At 45.1% G+C, this 22,230-nt stretch overlaps 1 protein-coding gene across 1 annotated transcript in view; it reads left to right on the forward strand.

Moving 5' to 3' along the window:
- GALNT17 (polypeptide N-acetylgalactosaminyltransferase 17) overlaps positions 1 to 22,230 on the forward strand; it is a 187,133-nt gene that overhangs the window by 53,801 nt on the left and 111,102 nt on the right. Inside the window, exon 2 of the mRNA XM_077311239.1 lies at positions 18,792 to 18,975. Within this exon, the coding sequence (XP_077167354.1) occupies positions 18,792 to 18,975 (184 nt within the window). The remainder of the gene's footprint in view (positions 1 to 18,791; positions 18,976 to 22,230) is intronic.

Here is a 22,230-nt window from a genome sequence, read left to right on the forward strand (position 1 = left end):
TGCTGGTGTCACACAGTAAGTGACATCATCAAATTAGCAATTTCTGGGTGATGTTCTAGTATTTTGGGCAAAAACTCTATGATCAAACTGGCTTCTATCACAGAGTTTCTGCCCAGAGTGTCACCCAGAAATCACTGGCATGATGTCATCACTTCTGGTATGATGTTGGCCCCTCTTTCTACTGATTACTCCCCCCATAGCCCAATTGATCAGCAGTGGGAGGGGCAGAGCCTGGTGTTAAAGGACCCTCACCTCCACCAGAATGGTCTGGCAGTGTGTGTGTGTGTGTGTGTGTGTGTTGGGGGGAAACCTATGTTTTCCAAGCAAAAATGACCCAAGTTCGTCTAGCTATAATTTTGACTCTTCAATACAATTCACAGTATTTTTCACTAACAGCAGTGCCATAAATCAACAACTTTAATAGCAAATTGAGATGGCAATCACTAATGACTGAAAGCATAAGGTGGCAGCCCATTTCAAAGAAAAACGAACATGATTATTCTCTCTCCGGCGTTTTCCTCCAAGCCAATCTATTATAAATGGCAAGCGGTGTTAGATAATAACCTTCAAAAGATTATCAACCATAATTAATTTCTTGACTGCAAATTTAGCATTTTAGAAACTAACAAATAACATTGAATCAACAACCTTGGTGAAGGTTCCTCAGGGGAAAAAATGTTCTTCTAATGTTCTGCTTCAACACCTTTATGCTTATTTCAGTTGGTTTTTGGATGTGGTAATGTGTGGGTACAAGGGCAGGGGAGATGCTATTTTTTCACTGTCTGCAAACACTATTATATCACATGTCTCCCTGTTTTTTTCCTGATTAGTCAGATGATCCAAGCAATGCTACAAGGATCAGCGATCTGAAGTATAATTTTTTAAAAGAATAGCTGGGGTCTTTGTACCCTGCTTTTTACTACCCAAAGCAGCTTACAATTGGCTTCCTTTCCTCTCCCCACAACAGACATCCTGTGAGATAGGTGAGGCTGAGACAGCCCTGAGAGAACTGTGACCGACCCAAGGTCACCCAGACAGCTGCTTGTGGAAGAGGAGTGGGGAATCAAAACCGGTTCTCCAGATAAGAGGTCGTCGCTCTTGACCACTACACCAAGCTGGCTGTCAAAGTCTTCTAGTGAGAGGCACCGATGAGATGCTGCAAATTCCACTGGGGATGTATTTGACAGCGAAGCTTCCCATGTTCAGTTGTGTCCATCAGAGCGCATTGCCTGTCATCAGCCAGCTTGAATGCCTGCCAATCAGGTTTGCATTGCTGGTTTTTGTTGGTTGGTTTTGTTTTTTGACAACTGCAATCCAAGAAGCTCAGCAGACATGAGCGTTGCAAAGGGCCGCTTCAAGGAATGCCAATAGAATTTAAAACAAAACTGAGCATTTGATTTGTGGGAGATTTGTATGATTTGTGACTGATTTAAATGCCTATTTAAACAATTGCAGCATGGGAAGGAGGTGAAGAAGTAGAGCACAGCTGGGCTGTGTGAGAAAGTGCGTCCCGGAAAAGCCAAGGAAGGAATATTTAACACTATCTGCAGGACAGCCACAAACAGCAAGATGTACAACCCGTCGAAAAAATTAGCTCTCTGTTCACAGCAGGCAAACAGAATGTGAGCTGAACCAGAACCCCTTTCCCCACTGCTGTTTTTGTTGGCAGAGCTGAAATATGCAAAGGAGGATTTAAGCACCGACTCCTTAAAGAATAAATTAGCTTTATTAAGAAAACAACTTTGTAAAGGGAAGACGAGAAATGGTCCCAACAGTCTACCTGACTAATTATTATGAAGGGAATGCAGGAGGAAGTGTGCTCCAAGGAGCGGAAGTCTCAAATCGAGCCAATCAGGAGACAGGAAGAGATTATTTGAAGATACTAGGAAGTTGCTATCTAAATAAGCTTACATATCTCCCCTGATGCTCTCCCCCACCCTGAGGATATTTCCCATATCCCTTTGAATCATGCACACTGTTGGCAGAGTTTAAATATGTGAAAGAACGGAGCCCCAGGCTGCTTAAAGAATGAAATCATTTTTATTCAGAAGAAAAACGATTTTGTGTAGAAAGGAGAGAGAGAATTGTCTAGATAACAACTGTTATCTAAAGTCCAACAAGCTATTGTCTGGAGGCAAGTAGGGAAGGAGTCTACTCAAAAGAGTAGGAAGTCTCCCACTGAACCAATCAGGACACTGGAGGAGATAATATGAAAATCATCAGGAAGTTCCTGTCCTAACTATGCTAAAAACACATCTCCTTCAATGCCCCCAGCAGGACACACTTTGTATTCTGCTCAATCTTGTTCACTGCAAATTTTGCATATTCCAAAAGTTTTGACTGTCATTAAACTTCTTATCATTGGTAATATCCAATGAAGAAGAAGAAGAGTTGGTTCTTATATGCTGCATTTCTCTCCCTGAAGGAGTCCCAAAGTGGCTTCCAATCTCCTTCCCTTTCCTCTCCTCACAACAGACACCCTGTGAGGGAGGTGAGGCTGGGTCAGAGCAACTTTATTAGTGCTGCGGCAAGCCCAAGGTCACTCAGATGGTTTACATGTGGGGGAGCAGGGAATCAAACCTGGGTCGCCAGATTACACTCCTAACCACTACACCAAGCTGGCTCTCTAGAAGGCCATGACTTCTTTGGATAGTAAAAAGTTCCTCTCAATATTCAACCAAAATCTACTCTAATTGTCCTTGGAGCCTCAGCATCAGATGTGCATCATGCCCACAGAAGCTCAAACTGTTTCAACCAGACAAGAATTCTTTCTTTCCATGTCACCTGACCTACTGTACCAATTTTGTGCAGGCTGTTGTGAGGGATGTTGGACTTTGGACCCATGCAATGCGAGTTCCATGCCCATACCTATTCAGGCCCCGACTCCAAACAAATCTTAAGCATGATAGAAGACACCAGACTCCTCTCAAGAATCTTCTTAGTGCAGCAGCTAAGGATACAACTGGTTAGAACTGTGGGTCCTTGCTGTACAACTAGGGATGGATACCTTCTCCAGATGGTATTCCGTTCAGGGACCTCTCTGTGTACTGCATCCATTTTTCCTTTAGCTGACAGCAGTAGTGCCATCAAGTTGCAACTAATTCATGGGTACCCTTCATGGAGTTTTCCAGGCAAGAAATGAGCAGAGGTGGTTTGCCATTAGCTCTGCCTAGTAACCCACGTCTTTCTTGGAGATCTCCCACCCAAGTGCTAACCATGGTTGACCTTGCTAAGCTTACAAATTCTGATGAGTTCGTGCTAGTCTGGGCAGCTGAAAAGCCTGCTGTTCTTTCTTAAACTTTATGCCTAGATATAATGTGCTACTGACCTCTCAGTGAGTCCTGGGATTCTTGATGGATGAAGAAAGGAAATGGACATCAACCAGAGAATTCCAGTTTCACAAACTGAAATCCCTAACCGAACCGAGCCGAAATCCCCCAAATGAACCAATTCAGGCTGGTCCAATTTGCCTCTGCCCCTCTCAAAGGAGGAAAAGTCAAAGGAACTGCTTAAATGGCTGCCAGCAGTTTCAGGCTAAAAGCAGACCGGAGCGTCCACCCTGCTATCGGGATAAAATGGCTGCAAGCCATTTCAGCAACCGATTTTATTCCCCCTGCTTCTAAGCAAAACAATTTTGCTCCCGTGACTTCTAAGCAAAATGAGCTGCCTAAAATGGCTGCCAGCCATTTCAGGCTGACAGCAGATGGGCACACCTGACCAGATGTTCAGTTTAAAGGACAGTCCTTTATATCCTCCATTTCACTACCCCCCCCCCCACACACACTTTAAAGCTAACAGCTGTCTGGCTGAAATAGCTGCCAGCAGAACCCCCGAACCAAACAGAGTTCTGGGAAATGTTCAGGGGAGGTGCCTCCTCTGAACCTCAGTTCAGTGGCACAAACTGGGTGTGGTGGTAGAGCAGCGGCCTCTAATCTGGAGATTAAGAGTTTGATTCCCCACTCCTCCACATGCAGCCATTTGGGTGACCTTGAGCTAGTCACCCTACTCTTAGGGCTGTTCTTGTAGAGTTCTCTCTATTAGAGTTCTCTCAGCCCCACTTACCTCATAGGGTATCTATTATAGGGAGAGGAAGACTAGGCAATTGAAAGCCGCTTTGAGACTCCTTTGGGCAGTGAAAAAGTGAGGTATAAAAACCAACTCTTCTTCTTTTCTTGGGAAAACAGTTTTCTGCCTCAGTTCATGCATGTCTCTAATGAAGACAGCAGAAGCTAGATTAAGGCAGCTATAATTTAAAACTGAAGATATCTTCTTGCTAGGTAAGGTAAAAGCCTTTTCTTTTGTCCAGCATTGCTTCACAGAGCCGGATTACAACCGTACAGAGATTCGCTGTCTCAGAGTCTGCTCAGATCAATGTTTTGGTATTTTACTTCCTCAGACTCTTGTGACCCTCTGCCTCGTTAGGGCTTTTGCTCCAGCTCACCTTAATTCCATCCCCTCCAAAATATTATAGGATAGGTTTAGTTGTATCCCATATTCAGATTGCCTCTGCCTTTGTGGTCAGAGCAAAATTCACAATCTGTCTCACAAAAAATTGGAATGTTCTTGTTGTTTTTTTTACCGCTTCTAGGAACTGTTGGCTCTCACTGCCTGCTACACATTCTTCATTTAAGAAATTTCAAGGGGGACAATAATCCCTTTCCACTAGACAATAACCCGAACATGACCTACTTGATTGCCAAATTTCTTTTTCTTTTAGTCATTGCTCAAGATCATTTGATTTATAGGCGCTCTGAAAAGGAAAGCAAGCTAGCACGGGCAATTCAGACGGCTGTTTCCTTTGTTGCAGAGGATTCCTAAAAACGTGTCTCAAAATCAAAGCCTACATGGTTTGCTGCAGTGTCTAAGTCCTTCACCTCATTTGTCTCTTTCCCTCGGCCTTGCTGACATACAATGATAATAGAAGTCACTGGAACTACGGCAAGCTGCTTGCATTGAGCACACCGTACAAAACTGGGAAATTAAAACAAGGTGGAGCTGTTGAGGATTTGCTGTGCGTCGCTTTCTCTTTGGAAACCAGAATGTGTTATTCGGAGCTGAAAACCCTGGGGAGAATTTTGGAAGCATCCTTCCTACATTAGATCTTATCCGAAAACCATGTTTGCTGGTCTAGTACATCACAGATGATCTGGCAGGATAAGACAATTCCTTTACCTCCCTGAACCAACACAGCGCTGTTCTTCCCAGCAGTGTTTTATGAGCAGGTTGCATGGCATTAGCCCGTCGCTCTCTCTTGCCCTTCCAGCGAGTGCTCTCCGCTCACCTTAGCTGATTCAAAAACAAATTTATCTGGGTGTTGACATTCATCCCACCGAACATGTCACTTCATTTACTTGGCAATGGATTTGGGCTGTCAGAGTGCTGGCTATAAAATGTAAACACGTCCTTACAAAGCACGCATCGTGCACCTTTTAATAATGTGACTGGAGAACAGAGAGTTTATTTTCCCAGCGGCTTTTTTTGCAAACCATCGATGGCCCTTTTCTTTTCTTTTCTTTTTTGCTCATGGCTGTGAAAAGTGAATGGCACACCTTTTGACACCCCCAGATTAATTGAAATCCCTCCGCTTGTACGAGAAAGAACTGGAATGTCTGGAAAAACGTCATTATTTGTACATGGAGGGTTCATGCCATGTTGGAATTTTGGAAACAGGGGCTATTAAGTCTGCGGGTTCAGTGATCACAGACTCCAAATCTTCAGAACAGCTTTTTATTTAGCAGCTCCAGCGACAGACTACAACTACTGAACAGAGAAAAACAGGCAAACTCCTGCACTTTTATACCTTTCAGGCAGCCAGCTCCTGCCTCTGATTGGCCCTAAGGAGAGCAATCTGATTGGTCCTAGAGGAGCGATCTGAGCGATCTGATTGGTCCGAAGAAGAAGAAGAAGAAGAAGAAGAAGAAGAAGAAGAAGAAGAAGAAGAGTTGGTTCTTATATGCCACTTTTCCCTACCTGAAGGAGGCTCAAAGCGGCTTACAGTGTCCTTCCCTTTCCTCTCCCCACAATTTATCTGGGTGTTGACAGACACCCTGTGAGGTTGGTGAGGCTGAGAGAGCCCTGATATTACTGCCCGGTCAGAACAGTTTTCTCAGTGCCGTGGCGAGCCCAAGGTCACCCAGCTGGTTGCATGTGGGGAGCGCAGAATTGAACCGGCATGCCAGATTAGAAGTCCACACTCCTAACCATTGGCCCTAGAGGAGCAATCTGATTGGCCCTAAGCAGAGCAATCCAATTGGCTCCAGCAGAGAAATCAGGTTCCTTTGATTGGTTAGTTCCTTGGCTGGCTGGAGCCCTCATTTGCATCAGTGGCCGAATGCCCACAGACATGCCAGAGGCAGGGTGTCCCTTATTGGGGTTGTGGAGGCGGTGCCCGCCCCATGTGAAAACAGCCATTCTCTGCCTTCCAAGCCAACCAACTCGTGTTAATTTCTCAGTAGGCAGGCAGACCTATGAGCACAGAGCCTGCTGCTCTGGGTATAAAGATGATTGACGGGCAAACTCACCTCTGCTTGAATTGCATTTTGATTCTAAATTCCGAGCGGCCTAATCTTCAAGCACTCGAACAAATGCTTGCTTTGTTTCAAGTGTTCTAAAACATCTGCCAAGTGTGGTGGTGAGTGCTCCAGACGCAGAGCGGCACCACAACTTGAGATGCTGTTCAGTATAAATTGCAAACTTATCAGTAATGTGAGTGTGTGGGGGAAATTGACTCGGGGAAACAAATCTGGCATTACAAGCAGCAGGGCAAATTGATTTTTCAAGTGTTGCCTTTGCGAGCCTTGCAGTACCATCAAACAGGATCTCTGAACTGGGGCAAAGTTGCAGCCCATGGCCAGGCAAAAGAGAGGTGTTCACCAAGTGAAAATGGCCACCTTGGAAGGTGGACTCTGTGGCTTTATGCCCCATTGAAGTTCTGCTCCTCTCTAAACTCTGCCTTCCTCATAGGGTTGCCAGATCCCCTATGGAGGCAGGAGACTCCTGTTACCAGGCCCCACTTCCCTGCCACCAGTCAGCTGGCCTCCTCGGTGGGAGCAGAGCCTGAGAAAGTAGAGTTGTCAGGTCCATCCGGCTACTGGCAAGGGATGGAGGGAACCTACCTCAGAAAAGAGGGAGAACCTTCCAGCATGTCTACATCACTGCCAACATGACTCAGAAGTAACACCATCATATTTGGGACGTTAAGGCCAATATTCTGGTATTTGGGTAGAAACTCTATGGTAGAAGCCAAATCTACCATAGAGCCTCTGCCCAAATACCAGAGTGTCACCTACCAATGTCCTCAATGTGATGTAGACATGTTGCTGTACATTATATGGGCAACCCCGCTGTTCCTAGTAAATGTTCTCATCCCTTACTTGGTGCCAGGAGGAACCTGGCAACTCTGCATCCTCAGGCTTTGCCCCCTCCAGATTTCCAGGTCTAGCACTACTCCAACAGAAGTTGCCTCTACCCTCTGCCCCCACCCAAGCTAGCTGGCCAGGGTTAGGTTGAGGGACGAGCTGCTATTTGCCCAATGCAAAAAAAAAAAAACGTAACTTAAACTCTGTATGGTGTATCCCTCTGCTTTATGATGAACAGCCATCATACAGTTAGCCTTTTTTGTGGTAGCACCTCGATAGCAGAATGCCCTTCCTGTGGCAATTTCCTTGGAAATGCCCTTTTACATACCAAGTAGGTTTTTTAAAATGTCCTGGCATTTACTAGACTGAAACTATTCATTTCTGCCCAACTTTTTTTCTTTGCGGGGGACTCAAAGTGGCCTACAAAGAACATAAGAATATACTTCAGAGAAACCACGAAATATACAGTACAGTTCCAACTGCTGGGCTGGTCCTATAGCTACTGAACAGGCTCCCTCAGGGTTGCAAGCTGTGAACCCAGGAACAAGAGCCCCCACATCAGGGGTGGTCAAACGGCGGCCCTCCAGATGTCCATGGACTACAATTCCCATGAGCCCCTGCCAGCGAACGCTGGCAGGGGCTCATGGGAATTGTAGTCCATGGACATCTGGAGGGCCGCCGTTTGACCACCCCTGCCCTAGATAATGCCACAAGGTTCTGCCTGCCGCAAGGCTTCAATACCACACAGCTCTGTCCTCCTGCTGCCTCAGTCTGTACTGGTGAAGCCAGCATCTGCCATTCGCATTAAAAGAGAAAGAGAAAGAAAGGATCTAATCGCCTCAAAACACAAGAGATTAGATCTGGTCTAGCTGCATCCTTATCAAGCTTTTCGTTGTTAGCAGTATCTCTAGGCCACAGACTTGTGGAGGGTCATTTTTTAAACCGTTAGATATACATCTAAGCCTAAAAGGTTTCTTTGTCTTACTGGACATGTTTTCTTTTTCAAGCCCTGTTTGACTGAGGCAACTTTTCTAAACAACTTGAAGCCCTTTTGTTTTGTTTTGTTTTGTTCTCTCTGTATCTGTCTGCTTTGCGGATCCTTGGTTGTGCATTCTTTAAAACAAAGTGACATTTTGATGTCCTTGGTGAATCTCTTCTGACAAGCAGAGTTGGCAGGCGGCAGGGAGGAGGGCCAGGAGGCTGTGAGAGGCCTGTGCGGAAGGGACGTTTGCAAATCCCCCTTGTCGCCTCACACCTGAGAGAGCGTTCCTTCTTGTGACAACAGCTCTGGGTGCCTTTTGCAGGGAGGAAGGAGCAACGTGCCAATGACGGAGGAAGACACGCTGCACATCTTTCTCCTTAATAGGAGCGAAACAGCTCTCATCTGTGTACAATTTATTGCACTGATTCAGCTTTGGGGGGTGGGGGAAATAGAACGGGAGGAAATACACGGATCGGAGAGGGCCAAGTAAGAATACAGTAGCCATAGAGCAAAACAACCAAAATGGTGACTGGGCAGGGAAAATAGAACACGAAGAATCAAACTCTCAGAGGCATAAGTGGGAAAAGAGAACATAACATTATGCTTGGAACATTGTCTCAAATAGCTCTCTTGCCCGATACTTCTCTCCTCCAGAATGTCCTTCACACATTTCTCTCCAATTACCTTGATCTCCTGCTCCTCCCTTTGTATCTCGGAAGTCAAAGGGACATGCCTACTTTCACTGATTAATGCAGCAAGGGCTTTAATGGTACTACATTTCACTGTACACAAAGGACAAGGGCCGCTCCTCTGTGCTGTCTGCGGGGCCAGCCACAGCTTCCATTTACCGCAAGAGTCTCCAGCACTGATGGCAGGGGCTGCCAACACCATTTCAGGTGCCTGCCAAATGTTTTCAGGAAGTAGGTGGGGCCATGTTAGCGTTTACTCAGCAAGACCTCTGATCGGCTGTGCAGATCATTTAAAATGTGGCTTGAGCAGCAGCCGCCCCCACAGCGCAAGGATCTGCACTTTGTAACTGAAGTTATGCTGCGGCAATCATTTTGCTGGCTCCGCCTCCTGCGGCAGCCATTTTGTGGCTGTGCTTGCCATGTCAGGTCAGAATTCCAAATGTGGCCGGATGCTCAGAATAGTTGCTCAGTCTAAGTATTACAATAGATTCTAGGTAAAAGCCTTCCCCAAACTCCCCCTGCACAGATACTACCCCCAGCACAACAGGAATTTCCCAGGTGATGAGGGAGAATCTTACCAGGTCCGTGTTTATGGCACAACAGGGCAAATAATATCTCTGCGGACATTTAGATTGTCGCAAACCATGGAAGAATCTAGGTTCCCATGATCAGGATTGCTTTCTGAATATTCTCAGTCACTGGGATCTTATGGCCCGAACATTGTGCATAGATACTGTCTTTGCAAGCCAGCCATTGTGTTTAGGGGGTGGGGAGGGGGTGCCCTCTAGTCTGCCTACACTCCTTCTATGCATGTTGACTGCATGCATGCACATGTGAGTCATCTGAAATAGAGAATTCCACATGAGCAACAACTCAAAAAACACTTTTCTGGAAGTAAATGTAGAATTTTAGATATTGAATTCCAAGAATTTATCTGGGCAGCAGGTAAATCGTGCTCTCCGTTTAGTATAGGCATCCTGCCTGGTTCAGTCCCCCTAGCCCCGTATTTTTATCATCTAACTAATCCACAACCCAGAACAGCTTTTACATAGTGAGGTTAAACAATGTGCCTTCAGCACTGCTAACTGGGAGATATCGTAACATTCCTCATTTAAGCAGAATCTGCCCCATGGGCAAAACTGTATAGAATCTGTTTTACATGTTTCATTTCATTGCCCATTTAATGAGGATATTCAGGTAAAATTTTCATCTCCAATCTTAACCGGGAAAGCTAGATTTTCTGACCAGATTAAGATATTGTCTGTAATAAATAGTCAGAATCCTGCCTTGATTTAGAAGGTAGCCATATTTTTACAGTTTGCCATAAGGTTGTGAGTTTAAACTGTAAATCTAACATTTTTCCACCTGTGTTTGTTTATGTGATTTATTTACCGCCCCTCCTGGCATAGCCAGCTTGTGGTAGTTTACACATTAATAAAACAGCAATTAGTTCATAATAAAAAAACAACGTTTCTTGATTAATATAACTGTTAAATCCGTGGGTTTGAAGGAAGACAGGACCACAGCAAGTTCAATCAGTTCTTTATTAGATTCTCAGCATGGTGGTACAAGAGCCCCAACATATATACACAGAGACCAATGGATCTTCCCATCAATGCACACTATTGGTCAGTTTTGGTTTAAACTAACTAGATCCCAAGACAGGAATCTAACAGCACATTGGTCAGTTACAGTGCCCATACCCATCCTACCTCAGATCTCAAGCTCGGTCCTCAATAGAATCGCTAACAGAACCACATAAATAACAATAACATTAAAACCTATTAAACAATAAAATCTGTTGAAAGAATATATAGTTCTTGGGTGTTGTTGAAATGTTTCTAATTAATCCCGGATCTAATTTCCGGATGTTGATCTCCATAAACTGCATATAACGGTTGTACTAATTGTATTTGCTCTATTTTGATATGTCAATAAAAGTGTTGGTATTGGAATGAAAGGCAACTTTTAAATAGACCTATTAGGATTGCAAAATTGCTGAGAGAGCAATCGTAAGCAGAGCTACTTGGAAGTCCCCTTTTAGTCCACTGGGCTTACTCCCAGGAAAGGGTTCGTAGGATTGCAGTTCTTATATTCTTCGCAATCTAAATTGAACTTTTTCAACTTTGTACCATTCCATCCGCTCTGCATTTAGCCTTAGTCATATGGCTCTTTAGGACGCGTCAGAGCCCTGCCAAAAGTGTCATAAAGTGTTTGTAGCTTTTTAGTTTAGGAAGAACATGGTGAAAGGGACATCTGCAGGAGGTTTGGAAAGGATACAGGCGGTGGCTTCTCTGCCTCCCGCAACACTAGCACATATCCGATGAAATGGATTCAAAACAGACCAAAGAAAATGATACCTTTCTGCACATATTTTGGACTTATGTTTCACAATCTGCCGCTACAAAATGTTGCTTGTTTAGACCTTGGGAAAAGGGGACTTGGCAAATGTATGGAGGGCGTAGTCACAATGGCTAAATGGAACCTCCATGTTCCGAGGCAGTCTGTTTCTGGTGCTGAAGACAGCAGCAGAGGGAAGATGTTGTCTTCCTTTCTCGCTTGCAGATGTTCCAGAATCCTCTACCAGGCTACTGTATAAAACAAGATGCCAGAAGAGCTGGGCCTTTGGACCAATCCATCAGGGCTCTTTTTACGGTATGATGGTTGAATTGTTGAACTAGGACCTGGGTTCAAATCCCTCCTCTACCATAAAGCTTGCTGGGTGGCCTTGAGCCAGTCACACTCCTTGCCTAGCCTTCCTCACAGCAGTACGGTCAACCCCTCTCCTGGTGATCCCTGGAGATCTCCCACTTTTGCAATTGATCTCCAGACAGCAGAGGTCCCTTGCCTCTCTATGACCCATTATGCATGGCAGCAGTCATGCCAGACTGCTGCCGGGTCCTTACCCCAGGGTGGAATGCCCCGCCGCTTCTTGTGTACGCACAAGGGAGGGAATCCCCCGGCGTACACGGACTGCCTTTACCGCGGGCCCTCCGAGGGCTTGAGTTGGGTCAGGGCTGGGTGGTGCCCAGGACGGCGGTAACATCAGGCATAATTGGAGATTATCCCCACAGCCCTGTCACCACCAGCCCAGGCATTCTTCCCCGTGCATAATCGGTCTACCCTTCCCTTCTTCAGGCTTCACTCCCGAAATCTCCAGGTATTTTCCCAGTCCTAAACTGGCAACTTTACCACAGAGGGAGATTGTCATGAAAAGAGAGAGTGGAGAAATAAACTCCCCGTTGGGCAAAAAAGGAGGGTGACAGCTGAATCAATAAAGATATCGGTTTCCATGACTGATGGATTGTACCTTTATATTCTGCTTCCCCATGCATGGCCATGAGCATGGCCATTTGTTTTTTTTGATTGGTGTGCTTTTAAAAATGTATTTATAATTTATTTCCACCCTACCTCCTGAGACTCAGGGAGAATTACATCACAATAAAAGATAAAATAGACAGACAAAATACAGAAATCACTAGATTAAATACAATTAAAATCTAAACGCAGAAATTCAGTCGTCAGCTGCCTAGAAATTCCCCCTGTGTGTTTAATTCCTTCTTTGTTTCAGCGTAAGTTCCTTGTTTTAGTGCTTATTCAATGTCACTGTCACTTTGAGATTCTTTTTTAAAGATCAGCTATAAATGTACAGAGTTTAGCCAGAGGCTATAGCAGATGAGGACGGCATAACGCACACAAAAGGAATCATAATTGCATTCCAAAACGGCACGCACAAACTCATATCATATCCAAAGTATTCATCCACTGGGAGGTTGACTGTCTGCTTCCTAATACTGGATGTAGCACTCACAACCCCAAATGCAGGGCGCTCAAGATCATTTTCGTCTCCTTGTTACCAAGCAAAGCTGTAGTGTTCAGTGGAGGAGATAGGTTATTTGGGCTGTCTGTCATACAAGCCAGTATTTCAGAACTCATTTTTTCCCTCCTTCCTCAACACAGACTTTTCATCCCAGGCAATGAGGACTGTGTCATTCACAAAATAAGTTGGCCATATTGTGATTAAGGCTTTTCTTCTCTTGGTTCTAACAAGCACTCTGAAATGGCTTCTCAAGAGTCCCAGGTTGATTCCATGGCTGCACAGAGAGCTGGCAGCTTACTGTGTCACAGGGTCCTGTCTAGAACCTGCACTCACCAAGAAGAGTCCTGTGAGTCCACAGAAGGGACCAGCAAGACCCACGCCTCTCTACAGCCTCTGCAGCAGACTGATGTTTTAAATGGAATTTGGCAGGGATTTGAGCTTCTGCCTGAAAAATTAAGGGCTCACTGGCCCTTGCCTTGTGACTATCGGTCCATGCACCTGATATGGCGTTCTGTTGTTTGGTGGCAGATTGTAATGGGCTTTCTCAGCCAAGCTACCTCAAACGTTGAGGATTGAAACTGGGATTTTCTGCATGCAAAGCATATGCTCTTCCACTGAGGTTTGGCCACTGCTTTGAACATGGGGGTCCTTCTTTCCCTACGTACTTCAAGGGATGTCTTTCCATTGCCTGATTCTCTTTTAAAACACCAGGGGACATAGCACCAGATTGTTTTTTCCCCATTGTGTGCACTGCTGCTAATCAACTTTGAATCTCAGCTTACATGTTACATTTTATTTTTCCCTTTCTTCTGTCCTCCTGGAGTGAATTAAGCATTCATGTTGACCCTTCAGCAGAATGTTTGGTTTCTCCTCTCGATTCTTCTCCGCTCACTCTTTGATCTCGCTGCTGCTGCTAATCCTTGATCTCATTATCTTCGCTCATTGTCCTGTGTCTGGTGTGTGTACAGCTTCGCTCTCCCTTTCTGATCATTTCCCTTGTCCACTTTAATCTTCCGAGCAGGAATGTCTTTTCTCAATTTCAAGCATCTCGGTTCTGATTGCTTTTCTTCATTGCTTCTTTACAGATTTCCTCTTTGCTTTTCCATTTACAGTCTACTGACTCCCATTACTCTTGCTTTGTTCTCATCGAGCTACACGTTGCCCCAGGCTGCGGCTCAAAGGCAGAGCACCTGGCTTGCCAGCAGAAGGTCCCAGATTAATCTGCCAGCAACCTCACTTAGAAGGATTTAGGGTAGCAGCGGCAGGACCACTGTATATACAGAAGGTCCCCAGTTGCATCCCCAGCATTTCCATTACACGAAACAGCATCCTCCAAAAATTGTGTTACAACTTAGAATACTGTGTCCCCTTGAGAACTTTTTGCTATAAGTCTCTACTAAGTTTTTGAAGGCTGATTATAAGAGTCTTCATTCTATGGCTCCGTATTATGCCCTTGTACTTATATACTTTTGCTAATCCTTATCCATGGTTCCTCTATGTATTTGTGAAACAGCCTGGGGGGTGGGATGTGTCCAGCTGTCCAAGTTGGAATAGGGCCAATCAGGGTGCAGCCGCCACACCCTGATTGGCCCTGTCCCTGCAGCTCCCGCCCTCTGTGCCTGGACTCTAGCCTCTTTGTTCTCAGACACACCTCAGTGCCTGGAGCCAGCAGCAGGTAAGGGGAGAGGGCCCTGGGCAAAGGATCCTGGTGGAGAGCCTGCTAACGAGGGTCTCTTGGTCTGCTAGGCTGGGCCTGCTAATGGGGGTCTCCCAGCCTGCTGACTGCCTGCTAAAGAGCTCTGTCCTGGCCCTGCTAACAAGCTGGCCAGCCCCGCCCACCCCACTTGATCCGGCTGCGAGCTGCTCTGGAGTCCGAGCGGCCCAAAGCCACCTTAAGCTGCCTGGTCGGGGGCCAGAGGAGGGGAGCCTTTCAAGGCCCATTCTTAGGAATGGGCTTTGAAGCTAGTGTTTTGTATAATTTGGTATAGAGTTGGTATAGTGTAGAAGAATCTAGAGGTTCTAATCCAGGAGTAGTCAAACTGCAGCCCTCCAGATGTCCATGGACTAGAATTCCCAGGAGCCCCTACCAGCAAATGGGAATTGTAGTCCATGGACATCTGGAGGGCCGCAGTTTGACTACCCCTGTTCTAAGCAGACAAATTTATAAGAATGATAAAAATATGTCTATGGATTAGTTTACTTTTATAAACTCAGTTGATATATGAATCTATACCCACGAATAGTTTCAATTTATATTACTAGTTACACACCTGAGGAAAAGGACATTTTGAAGATGTGATTACAGTCTGTGTGCTGGCATCTTACTTAAACTTGATTTGTGTGATCCTACAGACAACCTGAATTAAAGGATATTTGATTTTGTGGCTCTACATGCAGCTTTTCCGTCAGCATCCTCATCTTCTCCGTTTCCAAGCTATCCTGACAGGTCGTTCCTGTTTGCTAAAATTCGGGAAGCACCTGCTACAACACTTGGATACTGAGCTTTGGGGCTGGGCTACGTTGCAGAATATACAGTGTTTCAGTGTGGCTCAATAGCTCCCATGTCCACAAACTCGATGTCCAACTCAATGCAACAAGAGAACCATCCACGGATGGAGTCAACCCACTCCAACCTAGCGGCTGTCTACATTGTACCACATTGCTCCCCCGCATCGCCGAAGGCAAGATGCTCTTCTTCACAGACAATTGAAAACAGAGATCTGCCCATCCACAAAGTCATGGCTGAGGTGGCCTGTATGGCCTGTATGGCCCCTTCCAACTCTATGATTCTATGATTCTATGATTCTAGGTAAACCTGTCCAGACTAAAGTCCCAACACCTGGCAATAAGATCTGCCCAGATTTTGCAATTACACATTTTTGCAGGTCGGCCAAACTGTGGCTCTCCAGATGTCCACGGACTACAGTTACCATGAGCCCCTGCTGGCAGGGGCTCATGGTAATTGTAGTCCGTGGACATCTGGAGAGCCACAGTTTGGCCACCCCTGCCTAGGGAGTGAACGGATGAAACATGGACGGAATCAATTCCACCCAATATCTGTAATCTGATAAACAACAATGAGAGTCCTGCAGGATTTGACTTGCTGTGTCATGTATAGAAGGCAGCTAATAGAATCCAAACAGGGCCTTGGCAGTGGTGCAGGCCTGTTGTTTAAATGGGGTAAAACCCCAGGTCCTGAATGTAATTGTGGTAAAAGGTAAAGGTAAAGGTATCCCCTGTGCAAGCACCGAGTCATGTCTGACCCTTGGGGTGACGCCCTCTAGCGTTTTCATGGCAGACTCATGCCATGATTTGCCAGTGCCTTCCCCAGTCATTACCGTTTACCCCCCAGCAAGCTGGGCACTCATTTTACCGACCTCGGAAGGATGGAAGGCTGAGTCAGCCTTGAGCCGGCTGCTGGGATCGAACTCCCAGCCTCATGGGCAGAGCTTTCAGACTGCATGTCTGCTGCCTTACCGCTTTGCGCCACAAGAGGCTCTCAAATTGTGGTACAGCCCGCCAAACTATTTTCCACTGCCACAGGAATGTGAGCATTGTGCTTTTCAAGGAGATGTGACAGAGCTCTTTGTACTCTTCCCAACTACAGTTGGATGATATTAGCCCACTAGCGCACCCTTCTGATATTTTTGCAGCCAAGTGCATACGAAAGCTTATCCCTTGGATAAAACCTTTAATATGCTCCTGGACTCAAACTGCTTCAGAGGAACACGGCTGCCTGCCTGAAACCAAGGCCTAGAAAGAGAAATTAAACATTTTGAGACCCAGGCCTTGTCCCGGGGAGCCTTGGTGCTTCTTGCATACCTTCCATTGAAATAAGGAATGGAAAGCATGCCGCCGGGGCCAGGATCTCTTGGCTGAAAAGATGGGGAAATAAATATCATGGCTAAAAATAAAACACCATCTATCAAAGTGTTCAGTGGTGCCTGACAATGAGGGAGGTGTGAATCTTCCCTTTATATAAATGTAAAAAAAAAAAAAAAATCAAGAGGTACATCTCTCTATAATACATAGTCAAGCATGTCATAAAATATTGCTTTGCTTCTTCATCCCACCTTCACCGATGTGGCTTTTTCTTTTTATCTTTTCTTTTTTTTGTGTGTGCCTCTGCAAACTCCAGCAAAGTCAAAACGACCTGAAATCTTTGTTTCGTAATGGAAGCTTAAATGGGCATTTAGATTGGTTCATTGTAGGTAATTCTCTGCTTTGTACTAAGATGCCATTCACTGATTCACATACACACATCCCTCCTCCACCTTGGGGTCCTCTAATATGGAGAGCCAGGTTTGATTCCCCCCTCCTCCATATGCAGCCCACTGAGTGATTTTGGACTAGTCACAGTCCTGTTACACAAGTCTTCGCAGTGCAGTATTATCAGAGTTGTTTCTGGCCCACCTTTTTCACAAGCTGTCTGTTGTGGGTAGAGGAAGGGAAGGTGTGACCCCCAAAAGAGAGAGCCAGTTTGGTGTAGTGGTTAGGAGTGCGGACTTCTAATCTGGCATGCCAGGTTCAATTCTGCGCTGCCCCACATGCAACCAGCTGGGTGACCTTGGGCTCGCCACGGCACTGATAACGCTGTTCTGACCGAGCAGTGATATCAAGGCTCTCTCAGCCTCACCCACCCCACAGGGTGTCTGTTGTGGGTAGAGGAATGGGAAGGTGACTGTAAGCCACTTTGAGCCTCCTTCGGGTAGGGAAAAGCGGCATATAAGAACCAACTCTTCTTCTTCTTCTCTTCTTCAAAATGCATTTGTTGGGATAGATACAAAGGAGGTAAAAACAGAACATGAACACAAAAAATCTCTTTTTGTAACAGCTGGAATCTTGTTAACAGATAAGGGAACACGTTTTTCTCACCACCAAAAATGGAAGTAAGGCCTGGTTTATTTATGTTTACAGATAATGATGCATAAACATCGATGAGGAAAGAAAATATATTTTCAAGAAATAGTTATCTCCAGTCAGTAACCTTTTGTTTTGGAATAAGATCATGCCAGATGATTATGTAAGACATGACATTTTACTTATGTACGTAACATTTGCGTTTTCCAAAAATAGGCAAAATTATATCTAGATATATCATTTTTTTTTTGTTGTGCAGATTTGGGATCCAGCTGGAAGCAGGGGTGGCTATAATGACTCATTTGGGGGAAATGAAAAAGAGGTACATCCAAAAGCGTATGCATACAAACTAGGAAGATGCACAACTGTGCTGTAGAAATGTGCAACAGACAAAGGAAAATGCTCCTTTACATAAATAGCCGTTGTCTTTTGGAACTCAAGATATGATGATGCTGGTCACTGAAATAAACAGATTGGATTGTTTTGCTGCACTTGTTGTCAATGTTCTATCATTAAAACATTTTTTGTTGCTCCAGAAGGTCAGACCAGAACCAATGGCTTGAAATTAATTTAAAAGAATTTCTGGCTAAATGACTAGATGTTCCTGACATAGCAGTTCCTCAGTGAGTCCCTATTGCTTTGAGAATTTCCCCCTTTTCCACATGTGTTTTGCTCCTTCTAGTGGTCAATCTGATATTGCATCACTGTATGTCCAGCTTAGCTCCCTGCAAATTTAAACTCGGGGTTTTATACAGGACACACAGTGATGTTGTTATGTATCCACCAGTAGAGGGAGCAAAACATGTGCAGACACACATGACAAAAATAAGAATGTGGAAGAGCACTTTGTCTTTCAGGTCATTTTCAGAACTCATCTATGTTAAAGACTAAGCAGTTTTAAGAAGGGGGCCTACACAGTTCCCTTTACCAGTGGTGGTATCTGCACTGTGTTAATTGTCCAAAACAGATCTGCTTGAAATAGTGATAGGTGTCTAACACCTCTTCGAAGGAGAGATGTGGTGCCATGCTTCCAAACAGCAGTCCTTTACCATTCTCTCTCTCTTTCTCCTTTTCCCCTCAAGGTCTGTCAAAATCTTTGGGCCTCATTGAAGGCTACGGTGGCCGTGGCAAAGGTGGACTACCTGCGACCCTCTCCCCGGAGGAGGAAGAAAAAGCCAAGGGGCCCCATGAGAAATACGGCTACAATTCCTACCTCAGTGAGAAGATATCACTAGACCGTTCCATACCAGACTACCGGCCAACCAAGTAAGTGCCTTGATATCATACAGCATGTACTAGATCAGTGGTTCTCAACCTGGGGGTTGCCAGCGCTGCCTTGGAAAATGTGAGAAGATTTTGAGGGTGGGGATGGGAAGGGAAGGGTAGAGCCTGGCTGGTTTGCAATGTCACTTCTGGGTGATGTTCTAGGAATTCCCCTAATATGACAAAGACCATGGAGACATGGGCAGATTCCTGAAGTGTCACCATTCGCCAGAGTTCCCCATAGCCACTACCTGTGTGCTGCAATGCATGGATTTGTCTGTAGCCACTGAGTGAATGGTGGTGCCACTTTGGTCACTGCGCAACTCTTTCATATGCACTTCACGATTTTCTGCGCAACGACAAATGATGCAAGCTTTGAATCAAAATTTCATTTGTCACAGTCCCAGAGAAGGAAAAACCCTGCTATGAAACCATGACCTTAGCTATTAACTCCTTGTAAGTGTTGCAAGGTAACACTCATTATAACCTTTCTTCGCTTGCTAGCAAGGCCTTGGGTAGCTGTCACGAGAACTCCCTGTCAAATCTATAGTTCATCGCGGAGAGAGGAAGAGAGAGGGAGGGACAGGAATAAAGTTGCAACTGACAAATAAATTTCAGGTCTAGAATTACTGGCCCCGATATTAGCGCACAGTCACTTGACAGTCAATGGAAATCCTGCTTCTCTGTAGGTGCTTAGGAAATGGCCCGGTTCTAAAGATGTATCTGAAAAGGGGGCAGGAAGGATCCCTCAAATGAGAGATCCCCGATGATTTCGTCCCAATCAGATGGGGGCCAGGAGATCATCAGAAACATATTTCCCCAGGCCCAGTTTAAGGATTTGTGGAGCCTTAGCAGAGCATAATTGGGGGGGGGGGGGGGGCTTCTAGGGATAGTTGGAATTTTGGCAACAAATGACAGCTTCACTTTGCTGAAAACATTTTCCAAACCTAAGTGGTACATGCAAGTGCAATGTCCAGTTTCTAAGGGGACCTTCACACTTATGCAGCTTGTGGTCTGCCCACATGCTCAGTGAGTAATGCACATGCTCAGTTACTGAGTATGGGTATTGCCCTTTTTTCATTCTTGCGGTTCACAAGCCACAGTAGTGGCCCCCTTAACAATCACAGTATGAAGGCCCCCTAACCATTCACTACTGTGGGGCCCATGGAACTGTGGGGCCAATAGCCCTTGCTACATTTGCTAGATCAGTGGTTCTCAACCAGTTTTATGGTTGGGGGTCACCACAACATGAGGAACTGTATTAAAGGGTCGCGGCCTTAGAAAGGTTGAGATCATAACTGTATTGCAGACAATTTATATATAAAATTACTGAGATGGACCAGGAGGAAAATGTTTTGTATGCTGTTCTTTAGATTGCAAGATGCCTTGCTAATTTCCTGGATGTTTTTTTTTCCTTTTTAATAAATAAAACCCAGCCTAAAATGGTTAACTCAAATATCTTCTTGGTCTCTGATTAAAATAGATGCAAGTCTAAGGAGTTTAGCTTTAATGGGTTTCAAATTGCTGCATTAGCAAGGAAAACGGTTTAAAAAACCCTCTGGCTGCAAAGCATTCCAGAGTGTGTATTAATTTGAACATGGCTCTGCAAACACACACAGACTAATGCAAATTGCTAGGCAATTTAGAAAGCTCACAGATTCCAGGGAGTGCGCCCGTTTTTTTTGCTGTGTGCTGATTTCTGAGCTGCCGTTTGCTTAAAAGAAAAGGCATTTTTAAAAATAAAATAAAATGAATACTCTTTTTTTTCCTGTATAAAATAGTGTGACCTCTTTCTTGGGCAAAGAGGAGCAGCAAAGATGATCAGGCTCTCGAGAGGAACCCTGTGCTTCAATTTCAGCTGAACCTCCTCTGATGTTGTTGTCAGAACGATATACAGAAGCGATTGTATCTACACAACATCCATGAATCACTTGTAGATCTCATTGCTACAGAATATCGTGATGATTGCTCAGGATGGAAAAGAGGACCAGCAGGAGCTGGGGAGAACTGTATCCCAAACCTCTTTGCCATAGGGTTACCAGCTCTGGGTTGGGAAATACCTGGAGGCCTTGGGGGTGGAGCCAGGGGTAGGCAGGATTTGGGGTGGGTGTCCCCCCTCAATGCTATGGTGTCCACCCTCCAAAGCAGCCGTTTTCTCCAGGGGTAGTGACCTCTTTAGTCTGATGATGACCTTTAATTCCGGGGGATCCCGAGGTCCCACTTGGGGACTGGCATCTCTATCCTGCCATGAAGCTGGGCCAGACCCTACTTCTCAGCCTAAACTATATTCACAGAAGACAGGTTCAAAAGTAACCATTATCTCTGATAATGAATGAAACCTCCATATTCAGTGATAGCTTATCTCTGAATATCAGGTGCTAGGAGCAGGAATGGGCTTTGGCCTCAAGGATCTGCTCCTGGTCCTTCTAAGGCAGGGGTAGTCAACCTCTGGTCCTCCAGATGTTCATGGGAATTGTAGTCCATGGACATCTGGAGGACCACAGGTTGACTACCCCTGTTCTAAGGTATAAGGTTAGCCACTATGGGAATCAAGATGCTAGACTAGAGGAACAATTGGTCTGATCTAGCAGGGACTCAAATATGCAGCATGCACGGAACTAAATTGGGTGTGTAGGGCTGACACAGCTATTGGCTGTGTAAGCAGGTACATGTAACTTTAAAATAGCATACACAAGGGAAAGGTGTGCTCATATCCTGCAGGGGTAAAAACCTAGAAAGCTGTATAGGACATTTATCCATGCAATAAATAAGAGTATTCCTACTGACAACCAGGATCCAGCAGACGTTTTCTTGTCTAATAGCTATTCTGGTGCCTTGCTATCTGGTTTTGATTGATGTAGAAGAGTGGAGACAGGAAAGACGCAGTAGGTTACTAACAACAGATATGCCCACGACTAACAACAGACATGCCCAGCATGGAATCCATCATCTCAGTTGGCATGTTTGTGCTCAGCTTGTCCACTTTCCAGCATTTGCTGGCTTTGGGATAGTTATCTTGCTAATCCTGTTCTGTTTGCTTGAGTGATTATTCCCAATATCATTGTGCAATTATTTAGATTTTTTTAACAGTGGTTTTGATTTTCCACTCATTGCTGCTGGCCTCGTAGATCCATTTATAACATGTAAACATGTCGTAGGGGTTCTGTATACAGTATATGTTGCATACAATGTACAGTGTATGTTGTTGACATATGCAGTATACTACAGTTGCGTCCCATAGCCTGCTTTATGGTCTCT

The sequence above is a fragment of the Paroedura picta genome, chromosome 15 (assembly GCF_049243985.1).
Source record: "Paroedura picta isolate Pp20150507F chromosome 15, Ppicta_v3.0, whole genome shotgun sequence".
In the NCBI taxonomy this organism is placed as follows: domain Eukaryota; kingdom Metazoa; phylum Chordata; class Lepidosauria; order Squamata; family Gekkonidae; genus Paroedura; species Paroedura picta.